Below are 24939 nucleotides of genomic sequence, written 5' to 3'. Positions count from 1 at the left end.
ATCAGGGATACGGATGGTCCAGAAGGCTTCCCCTGGCTCTGGGGTGGGACACTCCGTCCGCCCCGGACAACTGTCTCTAACCAGGACTGAGTTTCACCTGGGAGTCTAGAGCAGCGGTTCTCAACCTCCCTAATGCCGCGACCCTTTAATACAGTTCCTCACGTTGTGCTGACCCCCAACCACAAAATGATTTCTGTTGTTACTTCATAACTGTAATTTTGCTACTGTTATGTTTTGGGAGACCCCTGTGAAAAGGGTCATTCGACCCCCGGGTTGAGAACCGCTGGTCTAGACGCCCCTCTTATTCTCGGGCGGCACCAGGCCCCCAGCTCCCGGTCGGGAGGGCATGGCGGCCCCACTTGAGTTCTCGGGCGGGTTACAACTTGTCTGCTGGGATCCTGGGAGTTTGTGGGAGCAAAGACGTACGTGAGGGCGAGGCGGCCCAGCAACGCGGTAGCAGGCGAGTGAGGTGACCGCGGGCAGGGACACGGCCCGAGAGCTTCGGGGGCGACAGGGACTGGTAAAGTTTTGGTTTCTGGTGTTTCTGTGCTAGACTTCCTAGTCAAGTTTCAATAAACGTCACGTCAGTGTCAGCGCTGCTGGTGGGGGAGGGCGGAGGTGGGGCAGGCTGCAGAGTCCTCGGGAGTGCCCCCCAGGGGTTCCAGGTGCCCCAGAGGAGCCTGGCCCGCCTGCTCTCAGGCAGGATGGCACACTGCACTGTGCGCCCCGGCCCAGGAACCTGGGTCACCCTTGGGAAGCGCTCGGCACCCGATGAACGGCTGCCGACAGCGTAATCACTGGAAACCAAAGCTCTTTGCGACACAGGGTTTTCACTGGCCGGAGACGTAACTGCAGTTCATTACCCTCCCCCCAGAGCGGGCGCCTCTCCCGCCATTTCCTACGTCTACCCGAGCACGGGCGAAGCCCATGGGCTTCAGACCTGGGTTTGAGCCCTGCCGTGACCCCGGGCAAGTCCCTTGGCCTCTCAAAGCCTCAGTGTCCTCATCTGTACAATGGGGATACTGATGCTGCCGGCAACAGGCTGAGGGCAGAGCTGGGCTGAGTGTCCACGCATGAAGCTACTGACTCCCTGCGACAGGCATGTGCAGGTGGACGAGGGTCCTTCAAGCCTGAAAGGTGGATCTAGAAACTCAATGAGGTTTGTGTGGCTGCCCAGGCAGCCGGCCCCCTTCCACCCCATTCCCCGCGGGAATCCTTTTTAACTCTGTGACTGCAGTCCAGCCGGGTGCTAGGGGTGTAAGAACCCCTGGGGAGTATGTTCAGTTGCAGACTTGAAGTATCTAAAAGGTCTGAGCTGTGGGCCCCTGGCATCTGCATTTTAAATAAACCCCGCAGGTGCTTCCACGGTGGGGACCTTGGCACACGGTCCCTGTTCTGCATCCCAGTTTCACAGCCAGGCAGTGGGGGGCTCCCACTGTGGCCTCGCTTGAACTCCTCCACCTGCACCTCTGGTTACTTCTGGGGAAACAGACTGTCCTGACTAGTCATGGGGGTGGGGGAGCCGGGAGTGGGGACATTGGGAGGAGGGGGAGCTGAGGGGGAGGACTGGGCAGTAGCGTAGGGGCCAGGGCATGGGCTCTGGGGATTCAGGTGCAGGCTATTCATTGCTAGTTGTGTGTCAGAAACTTTTCTAAGCTTTAGTTTCCTGATCTGCGATACGGGGGTAGTAACACCTGCCCCAGAGGCTGCGTAAGGATCTGACGTAAAGTGTGTAAAGGGCCTGGTGACAAAGCCGTGCATAGGGGTCACCTTTTCCCAGGCCAATGCTATGCGCACCCTCCTCCGGGGTGGGATGGGCCGGGCAGTGTCCCGTGAAGGAAGTGCCCCAGGAGGGCCAGGCTATGTACTCACGATGGAAGACAGGTCCACGTTCTCCACCCTCCTGTCCTGCAGCAGCACGGGCTGCAGGCCGGCGACGTGCACCTGCACCGAGGACGTGCGGTACACGAAGCTCAGCAGCCAGTCCCCCCTGCGGGCACAGAAGGGCGGACGTCAGCCTCGGGGAAGCCCCAGGACAGGGATGGGCCCCGCCTGGCCCGGGGAAGTCTGGTGGGACCGGTGCTTCTGTGGGAAACCAGGGCCCTGGCTGCACCCGTGGGGTGTGACAGTGGGAACAGCAGGGGACCCACGGGAGTGCTGCCCGCCTGGAGCGCCCAAAGGTGTCTTTGTCGTTCCCTGCTGGGTCCCCCGAGCTGGAACAGTATGCATGGAACCTGGCACGCAGTGGATGGCAACCCCCTGAATGAATGGATGAGGAAACCGGGTGAGTTCCCAACAGGTCAGCGTATGGCGCAGGAAAGGGGCTCTCAGCTCGGGGTCCCCAGTGCCCAGCAGTGGCTGGTACAGGGTCCTCCTGGGGCAGAGCACCATTCGGAACTGGGGGCCACCATGCTCTGTGGGGAATGGGGGCTCTGGGTCTAGCCCCCATTTGTCTGGGAGCTGCCCCCGTTTGTCTGGGAGCTGCCCCAGCCACCTCAGAGGAGCAGCGATGGCCACTCAGGCAGGTCACAGCCCTGGGAACACTCGTCCACTCTGGTGGGTGCTATGATCCCTACTCCCTCCACCCCACACCCCAGTCAAACACGCCCCCTACTCCACCGAGAGAAAATAAACCCTGGACCCCTGCTGCCTGTCTCTTCGGGCACAGTGAGGACGGTCTGTGGAGGACACGGTCTGGGGTCCGAGGCAGTCCTCGGGCCCTTGCACTCTGGCCTGGGGCTAAGCTGGGCTGGCCGGGCCATGCACTCGGACCTCACACTCAGCAAGCCCGTCACGCGAACGTTTCTGTCCTCCCCTCTGCATCCAGGACTGACGTCCAACCGAGCACATCTGGTTGCCTTTTATTTAGACCAACGCCAACCCCGGTTTGGTTTGCGAGGCAACTTGAGTCCATTATTTTTGTTTGAAAGAAGGGCCGCCCCTCCCCGCAGGGTGGGGGTGATGGCTGAGAGTCAGGAGGCCCCGCCCCGCCTATGAGACAAGCTGTGTACCCCAGCTGTCCGGGGCCCAGGATGTGGTGGGGCTCCAGGCTCCCTCTGTGGTCTCTGACCTAGGGAGCCCCTAGAAGGACTGGCCCAGAGTCGAGGGTCCCTCTACAGGCCCTGCTGTGTTCCCAGGGAGGTCATCGGCCCCTGACTCTCTCTACCACAGTCCCGCAGGGAAAAACCAGCGCAGTGTCTTAGGTACCCCTTCTCCCTGTGGCCAACTTACCAGAGTCTTGCTGATTCTTCCTCCCCCTCCCACTCCATGCCCAGCCCTCTCTCCAGCCCAGAGATCAGGCACCCCAACACTCCATGGACGGATATGACACCTCCTCCCTGCTCGCCCTGCTCTGGCCTCACCTCTCTGGGCCACCACGGCCTTTCCTAAACACGCAGCTGACCATGGCCCTCCCCTCGTAGAAGCTGGCCGTGACCCCACACTGCCCACATGCTTTATCTTCTAGAAAATTCCCAACTCTCCCCAGAGATCAATGCTTGTAAGTCCCAAAGACAGTCTGAACACTGGGGCCCCAAGAAGCACTTCCTCAAAGGGCGGACAGCTAAGGGGAGGAGGGAGACAAACGCAGTTGTTCTGTTGAACTAATCATCAGGCTCATGCATCGAACACTGCGTAGGAGAGGTCTGTGTTTCTTTCTAATTCCTCACCTGAGGATATTTTTCTACTTATTATCAGATAGAGTGAGAAGGAGGGGGAGAGAGAGAGAGAGACAGAGAGATAGAGCCACATCGACTGGTTGACTCCTGCATGACCCGACCAGGGCCGGGACAAACCGCAACCGAGGTACGCGCCCTTGACCAGAATTGAACCCGTGACTCATTGGTCCGCGGGCCAGTGCTTTAACCACTGACTCAAACCGGCCAGGGCTCTTATTTAATCCTCATCCAAAGATATGCTTTTATTGATTTTAGAGAGAACACAAGGGGGAGAGAGAGAGAGAGAGAGAGAGAGAGAGAGACATTGACTGGCTGCCTCCTGTATGTGCCATGACTGGGGATTGAACCTGCAACCTGGGCATGTGCCCTGACTGTGAATTGAACCCTTGACCCTTCGGTGCCTGGGACAACGCCCAACCAACTGAGGCACACGGGCCAGGGCCTGCAAATGTTCCCGATACAGATAGTTACAAATGAGCAAAGTCAGAAACATTCCTTCCAAAATATCTGTCTTACTTATGACAACATTCTACTCAAAATGTAAGCTGCCTGCACTTAGGGGCAGAACAGGAATGCACGTGAGAAGGTTCCGTACCCTCCACACTGTGCGGAGCAAACGGGCCTTTCCTGGCACTCAAGACCCTTCCTCTGCCTCTCTTGCTGGAGTGGGCCACAGGGAGCCAGGTTCAAGTCCCGCCTTGTTAACTACTATCTGCGTGACCTTGAGCAGGTGGCTTGGCCCTCGGAGCCTCAGTCTCCTCTCGGGTGGGGGAGGGTGCACTGAGATGGGGCGCACGTACACAGTGCCCACGTGCGCGCCTCGGGTACCATCTGTCTCCCGCGTGGGCCTTCTCGGGCAGTGTGGCCTCCCCGCTTGCCTACTCCTCTAGTCTCCGATGGGCTCCTGTCCATCCTCTCAAACCTCAGCTCGGATGTCACCTTCCCCGGGGACAGCCCCTGAGCCCTTCCAGCTGGTGTCCCACCTTTGCCCCTTCTGTGCCTGGTACCTGCTCCTTCTGTGATGTTTGTCACAAGTCCTGTGTGTCCGTACCTGGCTCTTTCCCAGGACTGTGCCTGAGTCCCAGATCCTGTATCCTGAGCTGAACCAGGAACTCCCTGGGGCGGGGCCCAGAGGGCCAGGGAGTGGTCCTCCAGGCGATGTTCCTGCGCGAATCACACAGCCGGACCCTGTCACGTGGCCTGTCGGAGGGCGCTCCTTGGCTGCGCGCAGGCCTGGAGCCGCTGTGGGCGGGGCCTCACCTCCCACCCGCTGGTACCAGGAACAGAGACCACAGGGAGTCCCCTGGGAGGCTGAGGATGAAACCCTCTCGGCGGAGGGAGACACGTCCTGAGTTCACGTCCTAGCTCTGCTGTGTGATCTTGGTGAGGTTCTCGACCCTCTCTGAACCGGTTTCCTCACGGTACAGCAGGGAGCTGTGCCACTGGCCCGGCTAGGTCCCAGGGGCTCCGTGGAAGCTGGGGTAAGCGACGGGGTCTGTCTGGAGCCTTATTAAGGCACATTATACATGTATAAGTGTGTATGGTCCGGTAGCGCTGGCCTGAGCTCCCCACCCCTCACTCCACGTTTAAGGGGGTTCACCGCCACTAAAATGCCCTCGGGAGCCAACAATACACATTTCTGATTTGATGTTTAATTTACCAAGAGCTACAGTTATTGTTTTGGTTGTCACGTGCCTTTCCTCTCCTCTCCTTCCGCCTGCTCCTCCTCCTTTCTCTCTCTGGAGAGATGGCCCAGGATTTCACAAAATAATTGAAAAGCAAGCTTATTAGCCTCAGGTTCTCAATAGGACAGATGGGTTTAATAAGGTTTTGTTGCTCTCAGATTGCACACACGCAATTTTAATTCTTTCCCTTGCTGTTTATGAAAAGCACCAGAAAGTCACGCGCTGTGCGAATATGCCCGTGGTAGTCATTCTAATTGATCTCTTTACTGGGCACCTACCAGGTGCCAGCCATTCTAGTTTTCCTAGAACCTCATTTAATTTTCCAAGAACCCCTGTGCAGAAGGGACTGCTATTCCCATTTAATAGGTGGGAATACTGGGATTCAGAGTTGTTTTTCCAAAGCTACTCAACAGGTAAATGGTGGAGCCGACATTTTAACAGAAGACGGTCTGGGTTGGTCCATTCTCTCTTTATTTTTTATTGTGTTTTAAACTACCCTTACTTAAAACATCAAATTAAAATCACTTTCAGGCCCTACTTCCAGTGCCTGTCCATTCCTTAGAGGGAGCACTGTTCTGTTTCCTGTGTCCCTTCTGGACTGTCCTGTGCAGACAGGCACAGGGACATATAGGCTCATGCGGACAGTTTTCCCTCGCAAATGAGTTCACAGTACATACTGTAGAACTCACTTTCTCTCCCGTTACCTAGTCCCCTACCTATGATCATTCAGGTTATTTTCAAAACATTTTTTTCTTTATTGATTTTAGAGAGAGAGAGAGAAGCATCGATGAGAGAGAACATCGACTGGCCGCTTCCTGCACGCCCCCCACTGGGGATCGGGCCCACAACCTGGGCATGTATCCTGACCAGGAATCGAACCAATGACCTCTTGGTGCATGGGTCGATGCTCAACCACTGAGCCACACTGGCTGGGCAGTTGTTTTCATGTTTAAATGATAAATGAAGCTGCAACTATCCACCTTTTACAGCCCTCTCTGTGCATGTGTGTATCTAGTATATCAGGGTCTCAAAGTCAAAATTGCTGGAGGAGGTGTCAGAAAATTGGCACATTAAAATTTTATTGTCAATTTAATTGTCAATTGTCCTCCGAAAAGGATTTACTAAATTCAACTGCCAAGGATTTAAAGTTCAAACGACTGCTTATCTCTCCACATCTTCACCGACACGAAATGTTACTTGTTTCCAAATGTTGGATAATCTCATGGGTGAAAAACAGATCTTACTGATTTTAATCTGCATTTATTTAATTAATCATGAGGTAGGGCATCTTTTTAAAAGTTTGACTCTTTGTATTAATTCTGAGTTTATGTGTAGATATCCTTTGGCTGTTTTCTTATATATATATTGATTGATTTGCATGAGCTCTTTATATGTTATGGCTTCTTGTCTTCTGTGTCTTTATTCTTTTTACCATATCCTGACTAAAAACTCAGCTTAGAGTGTGTGTGGTAGAGACAGAGTGATCAGCTGACCTCCTGTGTCCTGGTTTACGCTCTCTATCGATGGCTAAAAGCAATTTTTATCTTTGGCTCTGAAGTAAACAGCTAGCTGTTCCTGTGGGCTAAAGAATCAAAATGATAAGGACTTTCAAATCTGTTCCAGGCTTGGGTCCTACTTTAGGATGGTGGAGCTTAGGTCAAAGCGAAAGTTAACTGGCCTTCAAGTTAAGGCAAAAGCCTTACCCTCTCTGAGCCCCTGTTTCCTTGTAAAACAGGGTTCATAATACTAACATCATGGGGGTTTGCTAGGATTACAGGAGAGAATTATAACAAAGACAGGGTCTGGCAGGTGGGAAGAGGCTGATACTTGTTATATCCTCCCCCTCCCCATTGCTTCAAGATTCATTAAAAATTTTTTTTCTTTTTGATTTTTAGAGAGAGAAAAAGAAACATTGATGAGAGAGAACATCGACTGGCCACCTCCTGCATGCCCCCCACTGGGGATTTGGCCCACAACCTGGGCATGTGTCCTGACCGGGAATCGAACCGGCGACCTCTTGGTGCATGGGTCAATGCTCAACCACTGAGACACACCAGCCGGGCTCAAGATTCATTTTTAGGTTTTTAAAAATAACAGTCTATTTCTACGTGTCCCTTCCCCTAGACGTGAGCATCCTTCATTGTGTCCATCTTTGTATTCTCGTGACCAGCGTATGGTCTCGGGCACAGTGTGTTGAATGACTGACTTGCCCCTAAACTCAGGCTGGAGCCTGTTCCTCCTCCCACCCGGAAACACACCCCTTAGACGTGGGAACCCAGCATTTCCCTTGCTCTACACTTTGCCTTTCAAATGATCTCACCTGCCCTCTGGCTTTAGCTGAAACCCACGGTCCCTGTCCCTTGCTGAAGCTCTGATTCCTCTGAGTTCTAGCGCTGCATTTCCAGCCACCTTCTGGAAACTTCTCCAAGTCCTGCTTCCTTGTTTTCTGTTGTTATTTTTTTAAGTTGTGTATGGAGCCCGTCATCTTCAGGGGCCTAATTTCAGAATTCAGAATAATTTTTAGATTTTAGGAAGGCAGTCTGGCTTGTAGTCTGCGCATCACATTGTATTCCTGCAGGGATAGTGGTGGGGACCCAAAGTTACTCAGCCCACGAGTGCAGTGGGAGAGGGAAGCGAAGCCTCGCTGGGCCGGTGTGGCTCAGTGGTTGAGCGTCGACCCTGCACTAAGAGGTCGCTGGTTCAATTCCCGGTCAGGGCACATGCCCAGGTTGTGGGCCAGATCCCCAGTGGGGGGCATGCAGGAGGCGGCCATTCGATGTTCTCTCTCATCGATGTTTCTATCTCTGTCTCCCTTTCCCGTCCTCTCTCTTTCAAATCAATAAAGAACAATAAAAACAACAACAACAAAACAACAAGAAGACAAGCCTAGAAATCGCTCTCACCAGCTCAGAGCGAGTTTGTCACGAAATGTTTGCACCGTTCCTGGGGAGGAGCACAGTGCCCAGCACGAGGCTGGTGCTCACTCAAAGCCTGTTGAATGAATATCCCAAGTGGCTGGCGCTGCTGCTGCTGCTAAACATAACAGCATCTGCGTGTGCTCTAATACCACGTGCAACTCTAAATTGTTCAACCATCACTGCAATCCGGGGGGAATCACTAGGATTATCCCTCTTTTACTGATGGAGAAACTGAGGTCGGCATGGGGACCCCGGTCTGCGTGGTTCCAAATTGTGAGCTCCTAATTAGTGTCACCCTGTCCTGCTTCATTTGGAGGCTGATGGTCCTGGGCATCTTCACAGGCCCGTCTCCTAGTCTCAGCTCATATGTTCATCTCTCTTCTTCCCCCAAGTCTGGGGTATGGCCTTGGCTGAAATCCCTCAAGGCCTCCTCTCAAACCTCAAGCCAGGTGCCTCCTTTCCAGCACACAGCTGTCGGGCGTGGCAGGCCCCCACCTCTTACCGGAGGGCTGCGCGTGGTGTGGGTACGGCTCCCCCATTGCTGCCAGCTTCCTGGTCTACCACCCTGCCCAGCCCGAAGCCATGCTCTGAGACTCCAGCCTCTCCCCTCTCCCTTTCCTGCTGCCACATGGTACACATAGGAGCTGCTGGTGGCACCGGAAGACCTCCCATTTGAGGCCTAATCTTTGTTTTTCGAGCTATGTCCCACTCACCTATGTCCCCCTTCCCCCAGGTCATGGTGACAAGCCTGGTCCCAGGCCTGACACAGAGAGACTGTTTTCAGGATCTTCATCCTAGGGTGACGGAGACTTCCCAGTTCAGAACACTGACGGGCTAGTGCGCTCCAGTCCCCAGGATCCTCCAGGACAGGGCCAGTCCTCAGACATTTGGGTCCCCAGCACAGGGTCTGGGCACACCATATTCAGTATGTGTTGACACCTCCCCATGGGCCTGGGGTTTGGACAGACCTGCAGTAGCCATTGATGATCCTGCCGGACACCACCTTCCGGAAAGGCTCCCAGTGCTTGGCTTCTCCTTCCACGGGCGCACCCAGCAGGACGACGTCCTCGATGATCCCCTGGCAATCTGGCGAGAGACCCAGGAAAAGCTGTCAGTGTCCCTGGCCACAGGGGGTCCTGGGAGGGCCTCTCCAACAGTGGTGGAGGAGGTGGATGTCACACACACTGTGAGCACACACACTCAGGCACACACATGTACAAACACACACACTCACATGCTCATGCACACATGCAAACACACAGTCATGCACACACATGCAAACACACGTGTGCACGCACAGTAATGGGGCGTCCACTTTCTGAGTTCCTGTCCCTGCGTCAAGCCCATCCTGGGCCTGACTTATTCCTGCAAAGCACCATTATTCCCATTTTGGAGTCACAGGCCGTGGACTCAGACGGGCCGTCTTCCGTTAGAAGGAACCGACAGGCCCTCCATCATCACATGTGCCAGGGGACACACCACAGCCTTCCTTGGCAACAGTTCCCTGGGGCCTGGGCAGTGAGGCGGGAAGGGGGGAGTGAAGAGGAGATGGGGTGTGTGGGTCCCGGGACAGGCCATACACTCATCAGCAGCACCGACTGTTTCCCTCGTGGCAAAATTATGCTCAGAGACCAAGATCGTCTTTGCCAATAATTTAACACAGATTCACTGCGGGGATTATATTTTAAAATACTATTTCACAAGCCAGTAGCATATAGAATAATGTCCCTTAATAAGCCAATAAAGAAATAACACACTCCAAAACAATGTTAGGTTGTGCCAGGCAAAGAGGATCTGAAAGAAATAAAGTCCAAATTTCACTGAGGTAGCTTTCTACTGGCTGGTTCTTGGAAGAGTGGGCTTAGCCGGGCCGGGAGCTGATGCCCGGCTGCCCGCGCACTGAAGGCCCCGATGCCAGAGCACGGCGTTCGGGACGAAGGTGCCGGTGCTGGCGGCCAGGTCACCTGCAGGCCCGAGCTCAGTTTCCGCGGCCTGCAGAGCCGCCTTGCCGCGCCGGAGCCGATGTGCCAGTGTTTTCAGAGCATAAGTAGATCAGCAGAGAGGAGCCTTGCCCACACCCAACACCCTCGGTAAGTCCTCCCAGACTCTTGGTGTTTACAGTTTAAATATCCATTACGTCAGTGGCTCTTCCAAACCTTCACATCAATAAAACACTCACGAGCACAACAATCCTGACGGCATCATCCTGACACGGCCTCGCCAACGCAAACAAACTCATCCTTAGATCAAAACAACTCCCCTTAAGTTACAAACACGTGGATTCGAAATCCTAACAAACCAAATCACAACACTGACCGAATGGTTCAGAGATATTTTAGGCCAGCGTTGTTCAAAGTGCAGTCCTTGGGCCAGGCTGCTCCGCGGACTCTTTGTCCTGTGGAAACAGGGAAGAAGCATTTCTCTTATCTTGTTGCAGACTGGAAACCAACAGGTCCCAGGGGCGTGCACACCGCACTTGGAGGAGCACTGCTCTTGACCTCTGAGAGAGAGGTGCACTCGCACCCCCACTTTGTCACTATCCCTTTACTCCGCTGCATTTTCTTCTTGCCACGTATCACTTGTTTATGTCTGTCTCCGCCTCTATCATCTAGGTTCTTTTTTTTTAATCTTCACCCGAGGACATTTTTCCATTTTTGTTCAGATAGCTTGGGGGTGGGGAGAGAAACATTGATGTGAGAGAGACACATCGAGTGGCTACCTCCCACACGACCCCAACCAGGGCTGGGGACAAATCGCAACCGAGGTATGTGCCCTTGACCGGAATCAAACCTGCGACTCTCTGGACCACGGGCGGACGCTCTAACCGCTGAGCCAAACCAGCCAGGGCTATCATTTAGGTTCTATGAAGGCGGGTGCTCTAGGGGCCTAATTCACAGGGGTAGGGGCGTAGGACAGTGCATGGTGCATGCTTGGTGCTCAATTAAGATCTGAATAAAGGACTGAATGAATGAATGAGTGAACTGCCATCCCTCAGGAAAGCCGGCAACATGTACTTTGCAAGCGCAAAGCCCTGGGTTCAAATCCTATCCCCCCCCCACGAGTCTGAGTTCCTGCATGTCTCAGGAAGCCGCCTGGTCTGTCACTCCTGGGGAATGGGCCCAGGAGGGGACAGCCCCACCCAGCGTGGCCACGCTCCTGCCGAGTGACACCGGACAGCTGGCTTCCTCTCTCCGGGCGGCAGTTTCCAAGCAGGAGGCAGCTGTTTGCTGCTGGGCTTCCATGTCACAGCTGGTCTGAGTGAAGGGTTCCAGGCTGAGAGAAGTTTGAGAACCCCTGAGGCACCACGTTCTCTGAGCGCTCCTCTGGCTCCGATGCTGAAAGACGCCGAGGTACAGAGTGCTGACATCGCTCCTCTGCCCCCAGGTGGGCGATCACTGGCAGAAGGATGGAACACTTCAGTGCAGAACAGCAAGGCTGACTCAGACAGCCCTGGCCTAAGGGCTTATTTCAGGATGAGATTTTATTCCAACCTTTTCCCTTGGCAGATGAGGAGACTGAGTCCAGAGGGGATGGGGACATGCCCAGGGTCACACGGGTAGTGGGAATGAAGCTGGAAATAGAACCCAGTTTGTAGAGAAAGCTGCCCTGGGGTTGTGCTTTCTGCTGTTTCTGCAAACGCACCGCGATTGCATGTGGGTTATCATTGCGCCCACGGTGCCAAATGGTTATGGATCCAGGGCCAGAGACTGAGCCCCGCGCTCTCTCTGGGGGCCGGCCCCTCAAGGCATTTGCTCTGCCCACAGGACCTCACTGAAGAGCTGGGACCACTTTCCACCCCTGGGTGCTGACCCAGGAGGGCTGGGACCCCTTGTGGGCAGAAGTGGTAATGCAGGATTCCCGATACAGTTGCTAGAGCAGCTGCTAGGATCCTGAAAGTGGCTGTTTCTAACAGCAAAAAAAAAAAGTTGCCTGTGACCTTGAACTGAGACAAGTAGTTAAACCTCATTAGACAGTCCAGGGCACAGCCAGGTCAGGTCAGGTAGATGGCACGCTGAACACATTCACCCATCTTTGAAGCTGGCTGCCAACTGTCTCACTAGACCGTTTCCTCTTTCATCCCGAGTGTCGCCACTCAGACGTGCTCCTCTGCTGTGTCAGAGAGGATCCGCTCTCCGCCACATCGCAAACCTGGACATCAGCCACGTGGCGGCTCTCAGTTACGCACCGTGTTAGCAAACGGAGTTCTGTGGGGCAGCCCAGGGCATCAGCACCTGACCACAGCCGAACAGGACGGCTCAGGAGGGGAAAGCCCAGCTAGGAAAGAGAAGACGCTGGCCACTGTCGTAGATGCTAGAAATGAAAAAATGTCAACATTCGTTGCTTGGTCCCAAACCTTGTAATACCAGCAGATTTCAGTCTTCCAGGCTAACTGCAGAAACTCCTTACGTACCACCTTCGGTATGAAGCCCCTTCCACGGACACAGACGGCCCCTCGCAGCGTGAGAATTCAGTGAAGATGCCCCCACTTTTCAAGACCAACGAAAGGAACTGGATTTTAACATTTTCATAACTAATATGAGACCTCAGCATCTTTTTGTTGCAGGAACAGTGCATTTTTGCTGAAATGTGTTTAGATTTATTCCCATTCCTACCATCGACGTTTCTCCTTGTGAATATTTAAAAAATATTTTTTCTTTATTGATTTTTAGAGAGAGAGGGAGGGAGAGAGAGATAGAAACATGAATGAGAGAGAACATCAATTGGCCGCCTCCTGCAGGCCCCCCTCGGGGATCAGGCCCACAACCTGGGCATGTCCCTTGACTGGGAATTGAACCGGTGACCTCTTGGTGCATGGGTCAATGCTCAACCACTGAGCCACACCGGCCGGGCATCTCCTAGTGAATTTTTAAGGTATTAAGGTGCTATAGCTTTGTAAATGGTCACACTTTCACGTCGAGGTGGGCAGGATCCGACTTGCATTCTGCCGTCATCTTCCAGGTCAGGAGTCACAGGCAGGCACAGCGACGAGGCTTGGACTCTCATTTCTTCCACCGTTCTCTGTATGTTACCAATACCCTGCTCTTCCTGGTAACGCTGGAGGCCCCTTTTCCCGTCACAACTTTGGCATGAAGGAGGCTGCAGACCTCCAGTGGTTCAAAAGAGAAAAGCTTTATCAGTTGTGTCTTTGCCCTTCACCTTCAGTCCTCATGGTCATTCACGGGGTCCCTGCTTCCTTGTCATTGCCACACAGACCATGGGTGTGGCAGCTGGGTAGGAGTGGTGTACAAAAGCATTGTCTTTGGGGACGGACCTCCGGCGCGTCTGTGGCCAGCCACCAATCACAGGCGCTGCCTCAGGAGGTTAGTGGCGGCGTGTGGTGACGGAGCCGCGAACAGTGGCCTTGGTCCCCTTCGGAGCACAGCCTCTGGGAGAAGCGATGGCTAAACGGGTCCTCGTTTCCCATTTTCAAAGGTGTTGGTCAATTGTGGGAAATACACACAACATGAAATACCATCCTGACCACTGTTAAGCATGCCGTTCAGCGCGCTGAGTGTATTCATCCACACTGTTGTGTAACTCTCCTCACTTACTTCTACCCATCAGCATTTCGATAAATCCGCTTCTCTCTGGGCAAGTGCCCGACACGTCCAGCAGCTCACACTGGGACCCTGAGAGGACACGTCCGCCACGTGGCACTTTTTGGTCTGGAGACTGTCTTGGCTTTTCAAAAAGAATTAAGAGCTGAGAACGGATAGTGTCTTTACAATAGCAAACTTCCGTCTATAATATAGCCTTGGTCTTAAACAGTATATATTGAAGCTTTTATGAAAGGAAATATTCTTTTTTTTTTTTTTTTTTTTAATCCTCACCCGAGGACATTTTTCCATTTTTTTTTTGTTCAGGTAGAGTGGGAGGGAGAGAGAGGAACAGAGAGAGAGAAACATCGATGTGAAGGGACACATCGAGTGGTTGCCACCCACACAACCGACCAGGGCCGGGGACAAACTGCAACCGAGGTACGTGCCCTTAGCGGGAACCGAACCCGGGTCTCTCAGGACCGCAGGCCGACGCTCTAACCGCTGAGCCAAACTGGCCAGGGCTGAAAGGAAATATTCTTAAAAAGCACCATGCAGGGCCAGCTCTATCTAAGGGCCCGGGGAGAGTCCTCTGGTACAGCGAACGGGCCCTTTGTCCCTGGGAACAGCTGCTTCCTGCTTCACTTTTGTCATTGCGCCCTTTCCACGCCGCGGGCTCTCAGCCCGCCCCGAGCTTTCCAGGTCTTTCCAAACAGCCCCCTAAATCTCATCAAATGTCTGGAAGGGCAGCATCACACCCTCCTGCATGCCTGTCACGTTGTCAATAATGAGATTCTCCTGCTGCAAAGACCAAAGGATCTCAAGTTTGAGAAGCAAAAGAGGCGGATTTGCTCCCTCTGGGCAGCGAGCGAGAAGAGGCCAACGGAGGAGGAAATATCTCCTGATGCACATCCAGGAAACAGACCTGGAAGGAAATACGAATTGCATCTAACACTAACAAGATCCATCCCAAGACACCCCCACCCCCAAAGCATGATCGGCACACACAGAAGCTGCCAAAGGGAGAGGGAGGGAGACAGGAAGAAAGGGAGACACAGTTAAGGGAACAGGAAAGCCTGCCCATCTCCCCTCCCCCCCCCCCCCAATAAGATTCACACGGAAAAGAATTGTTTAAAGAAGGCCGTTTGAGCCTGGCTGGTTTGGTTCAGCTCAGCAGTTACAGCGTCAGCCCCCGGACCAGTGAGTCGTGGGTTTGATTCCGGTCAAGGGCACGTACTTCGGTTGCAGTTCGTCCCTGGCCCTGGTCGGGGTCGTGTGGGAGTCAACCAGTGGATGTGTCTCTTTCACATCAATGTTTCTCTCTCTCTCTTTCCCTCCCTCCCTCCTACTCTATCTAAAGATAAATGGAAAAATATCCTCAGGTGAGGGTAAAAAAAAAAAGAAGGTCGTTTGATATATATAAGAATTTGGGATGAATTTTTTAGAGAACAAGTAAGTCTTCATCTCCCGTTTTTGGTCTCATCTCTTCAATTTGACCATGCAAACTGGTAAGGCTATTACCAGCATCCTGGCACTGGGAAATTAATCTGCACGCCTGACCTCCCCCCAACCCCCACCCCGGGGGACTAAAGCCAGGTGTGCCTGAGGACAAAGCAACTCGTGGATGGAGTCCACGGAAGAGAACTGAATCACATCCAGTGTGGGATCTGCTCTCAGGAAGAGGAGAGGGCCCCTGACCGGATGACAGCCTGTTCCGTATTTCAACTGGTACCTGGAACAGTCTCCAGCCCAGTGGGAGTTTAGGGACCCAGGGCGCAGATGTGGAAACATCTCTAGATGTTTGGCCTTGGTTTTACCTGGCAAACGTCATGGGCAGTAATGCTGGTCTCACTACACTCACAGGAGCTAGGGATGACACTGGAGAGAGATCTTGCTACAAAGGTTCTTTTTTTTCTTTCTTTAAAAAAAAAACCAACAAAGTTCTGGAATTCTATTTCTTTTCTTTTTTTTTTTAACTTGTTCTTTTTTTTCTCTTCAATTTCTATCTATTGAGCTTAAAGTGAGGGGATGGTGGGAACCTCGACCTGCTGCTCCAGTCATTCATTCACTCACTGGTTGCCTCCTGCGGGTGCCCTGACCGGAGACTGAACCCACAGACTTGGTGCATCAGGACAACGCTCCAACCAACTGAGCTGCTCGGCCAGGGGTGGAATTCTATTTCATCTTCCTCCTTATTATTATTATTTTAAGAGAGAGAGGAAGGGAGAGGGAGAGAGAGATAGAAACATTGATGAGAGAGAACATCGATTGGCCACCTCCTGCATGCCTCACACTGGGGATTTGACCCACAACCTGGGCATGTGCCCTAACTGGGAATTGAACCAGTGACCTCTTGGTACATGGGTCAATGTTCAACCACTGAGCCACACTGGCCAGGCTATTATTATTTATTGTATTATTTTCCATATAAACAACTGTAAACCTACTTTTGCTCCACTCTTTATTAGCTGTCATCTTCAGTTTTTTGTTGTCGTTGTTAATCCTCATCTGAGGATATTATTCCATTGATTTTGACACAGAGAGAGAGAGAGAGAGAGAGAGAGAGAGAGAGAGAGAGAGAAATAGATATGAGAGAGACACATTGACTAGTTGTCTCCTTGTCTCATGCACAACCCTGCCAGGGATTAAACCTGCAACCCAGGTATGTGCCCTTGACCAGAAATCAAACTCGAGACCCTTTGGTCCTCAGGCTGATGCTCTAATCACTGAGCCAAACTGGCCAGGGCTTCACCACTTTTTGAAGTAAATTCTTGAGTAGTTACTGAAGTAAAAGCTTGTCTAGTCTTTTGTCTGAAAATACCTTTATTTTGTCCTCAGTCTTGAATGATAGTTTAGCTAGATATAGAATTTTAGATTGACAGTCTTTCTCTCTTCTGGCTTCCACTATTGTTTTGAGAAGTCTCATCAGTCTAGTTGAGATTTATTTTAAGATTTTCTCTTTATCTTTGGAGTTTGTCAGTTCCACTATGATGTGTGTAGGGGTAAACTATTTGTTATGCTCAAGACTCAAGCTTCTTGAATCTCAGGAATTAATTGTGAAAATTTTCATTCAATAAATAATCTCTCTTTCTTACTCTCTTCTTTGGGAATTTGTATTAGGCAACTGTTGAACTTGAACTTCTCTTTATTTTTCCATGATGCCTGCACCATGGGTAATTTCTTCAAATTAATCTTCCACTGAATTATTTATCTGTTTAGCTTTATCTAATCTGTTGTTTAACCCATCTACTAAAGTATTTTTTAAAATAAGTTTTTATTGATATTTTAGAGAGAGAGATGGAAACATCAATGTGAGAGCGAAACATCGAGCAGCTGCCTCCTGCACACCCCCCACTGGGGATCAAGCCCACAACCCAGGCATGTGCCCTGACCAGGAATCGAACCGGGACCTCTCGGTCCATGGGACAATGCGCAATCCACTGAGCCACACCCGCCGAGCTCATCAACTAAAGTTTTAATTTCAATGATTCTGTTTTTTCATTTCTAAAAGTTTCATTTGATTTATTTTCAAATTGTCTTGTTCTTTTTTTCAGTGCCTTGTTCTTTCCACTCATTTTCAATGTTATAATTTATGTCTTTAATAAATGCAAACATAATTTTTTTTGAGAGGAGCCCTTCAGACTATTCTATTAAGTATCTAATCCTGACATCTGAGGACTGACACTGTAGCGGCTGAGCCAAACTGGTCAGGGCAGTAAAGCTATTTCAAAAGGTGGTCCTATTTCAACTCGTAATTTACTTAACTTGCCTGGATCTAGGTACAAAACTAAGGTTTCCCTGTGGGAGCTTCCTCTCAACCCCTCCTAAGCTCTACAACTCTTCCTGAAACACGTGGTGCAGCGACCGCTGGTAGGACAGTCAGGGTGCAGAGCACTGACAGAGTTGCTGGTGGCAGCAAGTTGTTATGATAAATAAACCGGCTGCTTGCACGGACAGCCTGCACTGGGGAGCCTGCCTGGGGAGCAGCCGGCAGCAGCTACGTACCGGGATTCCCCGTGAGCCTGTGTCTGTGGGCCTCCTTGGTCCCGAGGCCAGGTCCCCAGTGGGGTCACTGGCCTCAGGACCATGAACTTGGTCACTGATTTTACTCCTCTCTGCCACTCCATAGGGGCCTCCCAGTGACTGCTGGGACATCGTATAATTCTCAAAAACAACCTCATCGGAGTTCCCTTCCCCCTTAAAAAGAAGAAAGCCACGTGACCCTGTTTTTTAGTGTTTTGGTCATTTTAAAACGAGGTGACTTGTCACTAAGGAATCCAATTTTTATTTCTCTGGCCTTTCTTATAAGAAAATGTTGGTCAGATCATCGCCTCCCGATTCTCTTGTAGGAAAAAAACGTCACTCAAGTAACAGCACACGTTGGGCAGCTGTGGCCCGGAAGTCCAGTCACGCTTAGACGGGCAGAGCTTTTGCTCTGGTAACACGGAGCAGTGGGCGATGCCAGCCCCGCGCTGCCCGGCCGTGGGAGCTGGGGCCGGAGCGTACCCGCCCATTTCCTCACCTGGAAAATGGTCCAAGCACCCCTGACTCCCAGGGCTGTCAGGAAGGTTCCATGGGATGGCCCCTAGAAACACCTGTCGGCAGGTACCTGATAAATACTAGTTCTTTCCCTTCTTCGCATTTTTGGTGCCTACTGAATGGAAACCAGGAGGATATAAGTGGGTGGCACACATTCCTCAGGAGGCGGGGAGCTGCTTAGTTTTGTACAAGCCCTGGATGGAAGGCAGTCGGTAGGCCTGCCCCAGCCAGCAACCCTCCCAGTGCTGGACTTGGAGGAGCCCCTTCTTCTGTGAAGTGTGTGCCCCCTGGAAAGTCACCACAAGGTGGTGCTTGGGGACCACTAAGGCTCCACCTGTCTATGGCCAGGTATGAGAGCTCCCCGGAATGCCATTCCATTTCGAGAGGGTGAGGACATCCTGCCAGAGGGTGGGCTCACCACGCCCCAGAGTGCCCACTGCTCCTTGGGGTGTCTGAGATGAGCCACGAGACCGGGATCTGAACCTGGCTGGCCCTGCCTTTAACGAGCTGTTCAGCCTGGGCAAGCTGGGTAACCACTCAGCTATACAATTAAAGGGTCCCCATGGGGCAGGGTGGAGGCCCCTGATGTGGGAGTCAGACAGGCCTGGGGCCCAGTCAGCTCAAGCTGTGTGATGGTGAACAAATCCCCTGAGATCTCTGAGCCTGTTCTCTTGAGAACCAGAAACATGTGTCCCTCTGTCCCTGGCTGGCTGTGACGATAAGTGTAGCCACTGTGTACGAGGGCCTGACATGAGAGGCACTCGATCAGCTGGTCTCGTCTGGTGCAGTGCGACAAACCCTGTTAGTGGGGATCCAAGGTGGGCCATACTGGGCGCTGCAGACCCCAGCCTTGGGGCAGTGGAGCATTGGAGAAAGGACCCGGTCAATATCTGTGGCTACAGATGGGGACGGTGGTAGGACAGGGTAGGAACTGTGTGCAGAAGAGAGGTCCCCTCCTATCTGAAGTCCCAGGTAGGGATGAAGTCTGGCTGACTTCTGCCCCTCTGTGCCCTGGACAGGTCTTGGCACATGGTAGGTGCTCAGCAGAAGTCTACTGCTGTTGGATGAATAACTACATCAAGTGACAGTCAAAACTGAAGACTCAAGTCAGAGCCTGCGTCCGTGTCTCTGCTTCTGTCTGACAGATCAAGCGCCTGTGGTCTGAACCTGTTCATCCCTCCAACCTGATTTCTCCCAGCTTCCCAGCAACCTGGCTCGGGTGGCCTGCCCTCTCAGACCCTTTACCTTCCTACCTCCGGATCTTAGCTCTTGCCGATCCTGGGCTCTCAGGGCCCCTGCCCCCCTCAAAGCCTCTCCAGGCTTACTTGTTCTTCAAGGCTACCTACCACCTCTTCCCGGAAGCCTTCCGGGCCACCCGGAGGGAAGGCTCCCTCCTCCGAACTGCTCAATGTCTAGGCCCTTGTGATGAAGGCCCTTGGACAAGTCACCTAACCTCCCTGGGCTTCTGGTTCCCCATCTGTGAAAATGGAAAACGCAACACCTGTCTCCAGGTGCAACACGGCCCACATCTTCCAAGGTGCCCGGGAAGAAGATCAAGATGGATTCTGTTCCTACCCAGCACATAGTAGGTTCTCAGCAAACATCAGCCTCCTTCCCCTCTCCTGCCGTTGGAATGATGGTTTCTTACTTTGGATGGGAACCGCTGTTCTCCACCTAATTCTGCAGGAGAATGTGGCAGGATGGACGAATCCTGCTCTCCACTACTCAGCCTGTGATCCGGGTTCAACAAGTCCAGTGAAGTCTCCATCTCTAGCAACAGCTAAATACAAAATGTAAAACCACCCAAATGAAAATCCTGCCTCGGACCTGTCGCCTAATTGTTTTTTTTTTTAAACCCTCACCAGAGGACATTTTTGTATTTATCTTCAGATAGAGTGGGAGGGAGAGAGGAAGGAAGGGAGAGAGAGGAACATCGATGTGAGAGAGACACATCGACTGGTTGCCACCCACACGACCCAACCAGGGCTGGGGACAAACTGCAACTGAGGTACGTGCCCTTAGTGGGAACCGAACCTGGGTCTCTCTGGTCCGCGGGCCGATGCTCTAACTGCTGAGCCAAACCGGCCAGGGCCCTGTCGCCTCATTAACAGTATTCCCCATATCCAGGTGCTCACCAAAGTTGACAAGACCATGAACTCGAAGCTTAGTTTCTGAGGAGGCTCCTGCTACCAGCCTCCTGCCAATCAGGCAGCCTTTTGGAAAGATTGTTTCCCACCAGGACCTTCTCCTCCAGGTGCCAGGCCTGTAAGCCCAGCCCTGACCTTTCCGGCCGGCCAAAGGCAGACACGTCTGAGGCTCTGATGCTAGGTAAGCCTGAACCTGAGCGCTCGGCTCTTCGAAGAGGGTACAGCTCTCAGGCAGAGTAAGTCAGGTTGAAACGGAAGGTCTTTTTCCCTGAGCAGCGGGTACCTCCGCGTGCGCTCACAGAAGTGAGAACCAGGCAGTCAGGGCCTTCCGTTTTTGCTTTGATTGCTAGGAAGCAACTAGCTAAATCCACAGCTCAATGACAGCAACTGGGTACTCGCAGGAGAAAATATCACAATAGCCCTAACAGTGTTTACTGAGCGCCTACGACTCGCCAGTCATTCTGCTAAGTGCTTTATGTATATCATCCCACTTAGTCCTCTTAATCCTCCTCTAGACCCAGTTCACAGGTGAGGAGACTGAGGCCGAGGGACCAATCTGTTCGGCTGGTAGGTGGCAGAGCAGGAATTCCGATCCAGGCCCGGCTGCAGGAGTCCAGCTCCTTCTGTGCAGGCTCTGCTCCCCTGCATCTGAGCCCTCCCCTGGCGCCTGCGCCCCATTCAGATCTGTATCTCTTCTGGTGCTGCTGTTTTATATTTACCCATAAACTGTCGATTTCCTGGCTGTATTTTCTGAGAAGTCCCACAAGTCCTTTGAGGAAGGAGGTGGGGCTTTGCAGAAATAAATAAGCAAATAAATGGAGGTGTGAATAAATGATTGAACAAAAGACAGAGGAAATCGAGGATGATGAAGAAGATGCTAAAGACCTAAAAGGTCGGAGTTCACACGGAGCCACCATTTCCTGGGGTGCCAGGGGCAGGGGCCCCCACGCTGAGGTCCCATCACTAAGACACGAAGGCCTGGCCACTTCCTAAAAGCCAACAGCGCTGACGCTCTGGTGAGCAGGCTTGATGATCATGGACGTCCCAGATACAAGGCAAAGAAACCCCAGTTTCCATTACAGAACACTGTGAACTGAGATGGTTAATTAATAGGTAAAGCAGCAAGACTTGGGGTGTTTTCTTCCCCTGTTTGGACACCCCCCCACCTCCCAGGAATGCTCCTTCTCTGCACAGAGTCCGGATTCTTCAGTTATTATCAACCAGGCCTCATGCATGGGACTTGCTTATGCAAAATTCTGAATGAGGGGCCGGCCAGGAGGGAAGGAAACAGAGGATGGCCACCAGAGAGGGGCCTGTCCATGAGTCTGGGATGGTCATCAGGAAGAGAAATGTTCCTGGAGGCCACTCCTTCCCTACCCCTGTGCTGGCCACAGAAACTGGCACGTACCGTGTCCCCAGGAACGAGGGCAGCGAGCACGGACATTTGCTCCATCTGCTGAGCAGCAATTACTGGTGAACTTAAAAGAATCAGCATTCCGTTTCCAACACTCTCTCTTGTGAGTTTGCATAATGGGCCTCTGATCGGCTCTGGGTGCAAAATGGCTAAAATCATGTTTCTGAAAAGCCTGGGACCAGACCCGGGGACATGCTGGCCATCTCGGTACTATAGCCCCCAGGGCTCCATCAGGGTGCCAGCGACCTCTCTGGCCAACATCAAGGGCATCCCCATCCCCAAGAGGAAGCAGATGCCTTCAGAGGGAGTTGGCATAAGCCCTGGCCAAGCTTCTGGGAAATCCCTCATTGACTTGGATGAAAGCAGCAAATGACTCCGAAGTTCTGCTGACTCGTTCCTCCCCTGGGAGTGCCAGCTGTCCAATCATGGTGCTGCTCTGCCCGGCCAGGGTGGCTCAGTGGCTTGAGAGTCGGCCCATGGACTGTGAGGTCCCTGTTCGATTCCCGGTCAAGGCACATGCCCAGGTTGTGGGCCCAATCCCCAGTGGGGGGCATGCAGGAGGAGGCCAATCGATGTTCTCTCTCATCGATGTTTCTATCTCTCTCTCCCTTCCTCTCTCTCTAAAAAAATCAATAAAAACATATTAAAAATTGCCCTGGCCGGTTTGGCTCAGCGGTTAGAGTGTCGGCCTGCGGTCCAGAGAGACCCGGGTTCGGTTACTGCTAAGGGCATGTACCTCGGTTGCAGTTTGTCCCCGGCCCTGGTTGGTCGCGCAGGTGGCAACCACTCGATGTGATCCTTTTGCGTCGATGTTTCTCTCTCTCTCTCTGTTCCTCTCTCTCCCTCCCACTCTACCTGAACAGAAAATGGAAAAATGTCCTCGGGTGAGGATAAAAAAAAAATATATATATATATTAAAAATTATTTTAAAAATGTTTTTCCTTTATTGATTTTAGAGAGGGAGGAAGGGAGAGGGAGAGATAGAAACATCGATGAGAGAGAATGTTGATTGGCCGCCTCCTGCACGCCCCCCACTGGGAATTGGGCCCACAACCTGGGCATGTGCCTTGACCGGGAATCGAACCAGCGACCTCTTGGTGCATGGGTCGACGCTTAACCACTGAGCCACACTGGCCGGACTAAAACATTATTTATAAAGGTGGTACTATTTTAGCGAGCTCAGATGCAGTCAGTTGTCACAGCCTTGGGTCACTCCATCTGGATCAAGTCATGGAGAGAGGAAGAGTGGGTCCCCCTGTGCCAAGCACTGTGCTGTCACTCTCACTATGGTGAAGGGCCAGCTGTGCGGTCCCCCATGCACATGTCCTTGTGCCATGTCCCGTACCAGGTGCTGCTGACACCGGGGAGAAGGGGGTGGACACCGTCCTGACCCTCAGCCTCTGCACCGCAGACTAGGACTATCAACGCCCACAACGTAGGGCTCTCTGCACATGAGAGGAGAGAAAATACACAAAGTGCTGAGTTTAACATAGTGCCTGTGCACAGCGTTCACTACGTGGTGGGGAGTGAGTCCCAGAACACTCCCGAGAGGCCTCGGCATCCCGCTTGACTGACTAGCCTGACGCTTGATGACGTGACTAGCCTGAGGGCACCCAGACAGTGGCTGGCCGAGCCTGGGCTTGAACTCAGGTTGCTAGACTCTAAGTCCCGTGTTTCTTTTCCCAGCTCGTCATTCTCAACAGGTTGCCACGGTTCCCTGCATCCTGAAGACGCAGGGAAAGGCGATCACATGGAGGCAGCTTACAGATGGAGAAGGGGGTGGGCAGGATGGACTTAATGAATGGGTGCCAGTGCCCAGAGTCCTGCAGCCTGCACGCTTGGATTTGCTGGGTGAATACACTCACAGGCAAGCTGGCACACCTCGTGATGCCTCTCCGGCTACGTGGCCAGGGCCACTGGGCAGAGACAGTCTGCGATGCCTCTAATGAGTCCCCTCCCAGGCCTGTGGGAATGAAGACGAGAACGAGTGCACCAGTAAGCCCGGCAGAACCGACTTCCTGGTGCACGTGGCCACTTCTTGGCTCAGCCAGCGACCACGAGTCAGTTTGAACTGAGCTCACTTTCCAGCTACTTAATTTTTGAAACCTTTTGTAGAGCAAATACATAGAAAAAGGAACCATCTGCTGTGATCTGGGGCCCAGAGAGACTCAGTGAGTACTTGGACAGTGGCTCTTGTTGGCATCGGGCACCGCCACCCCTGCCCTGGCCACCTGCTGGGGCCAGAAATACCCTTGGTCAGAGGGTCAGTCGCTCCCAAAGCAAATTCATCCCGTTGGCTGGCAGATGGACCATTGTCGGCAGTGGTCTGCTCTTCTCTGGGGATTCTGGCTGCTTTCATTTCCTGCCCAAAGGCACACACATATGACAGGTGCGCTTTTGTCGTGGTTTGAGTGGGCAGGATCACTGCGTGGGGTGTGTGTGTGCTGGCTGATCACGCCTGATGGACAGTCCAGAAGTGGGGAGGCCCCAGCACCCTGGGTCACTAGGAGGTTGGGTAATGTGCCAACCAGCTGGCCCAGGTCTTGGGGGCTGTGGGTTCTACTTTGCTGAGGCAGCGCAAGTCTTTCATGCCCAAGGTCTCGGGCATCTTCTGCAGGCGGCACGCACGGCAAACGTCACGGCTGCTCTGAAGTCCCTCGTTACTGAGTCACTACTGACAGGTATTCTCGGGTGTCTCCTGTGTGCCCAGGCCTGGGCCGCAGGGAACCAAAAAGGCAGCGCTTGTCCTGAAGCTGAGCACCCTCTGGGAGGGGGGAGAGACCTGGAGGCAGGCGCCCATAACAGGCAGTGTGGCCAAAACAGACAGCCGGGCCAAGGCTGAGGGACGGGCAGGAGGCGACCCAATGAGGCAGAGTGGCCCGGACTTAGGGGTCAGGCACAGGGCACGAATCCCAGCTCTGCCACCTTCCTGCTCCGACTCTGTGCACATCTCTTCAGCTCAGAGGCTCGGCCTCCTGTCTGCACCTCTGTAACACGGGATGAATGATTCCAACCTCAGGGG

At 52.8% G+C, this 24939-nt stretch overlaps 1 protein-coding gene across 4 annotated transcripts in view; it reads right to left on the bottom strand.

Annotated features, from left to right (window-relative positions):
- TMCO4 (transmembrane and coiled-coil domains 4) overlaps window positions 1-24939 on the bottom strand; it is an 84793-nt gene that overhangs the window by 5202 nt on the left and 54652 nt on the right. For 3 of the 4 annotated variants that reach the window (XM_036257231.1, XM_036257232.1, XM_036257230.1), the window contains 2 exons: window positions 9249-9366; window positions 1873-1990 (listed from right to left, as the gene is read on the bottom strand). In XM_036257231.1, the coding sequence (XP_036113124.1) occupies window positions 1873-1990; window positions 9249-9366 (236 nt within the window). Of the gene's footprint in view, window positions 1-1872; window positions 1991-7687; window positions 7858-9248; window positions 9367-24939 lie in introns of those variants that run through there. The other variant, XM_036257234.1, reaches the window with a different exon arrangement.

Source organism: Molossus molossus, unplaced genomic scaffold (assembly GCF_014108415.1).
Source record: "Molossus molossus isolate mMolMol1 unplaced genomic scaffold, mMolMol1.p scaffold_m16_p_12, whole genome shotgun sequence".
NCBI lineage: Eukaryota > Metazoa > Chordata > Mammalia > Chiroptera > Molossidae > Molossus > Molossus molossus.
Note: the sequence above shows the minus strand (reverse complement) of the source record. Positions and strands in the feature narration are given on the sequence as shown.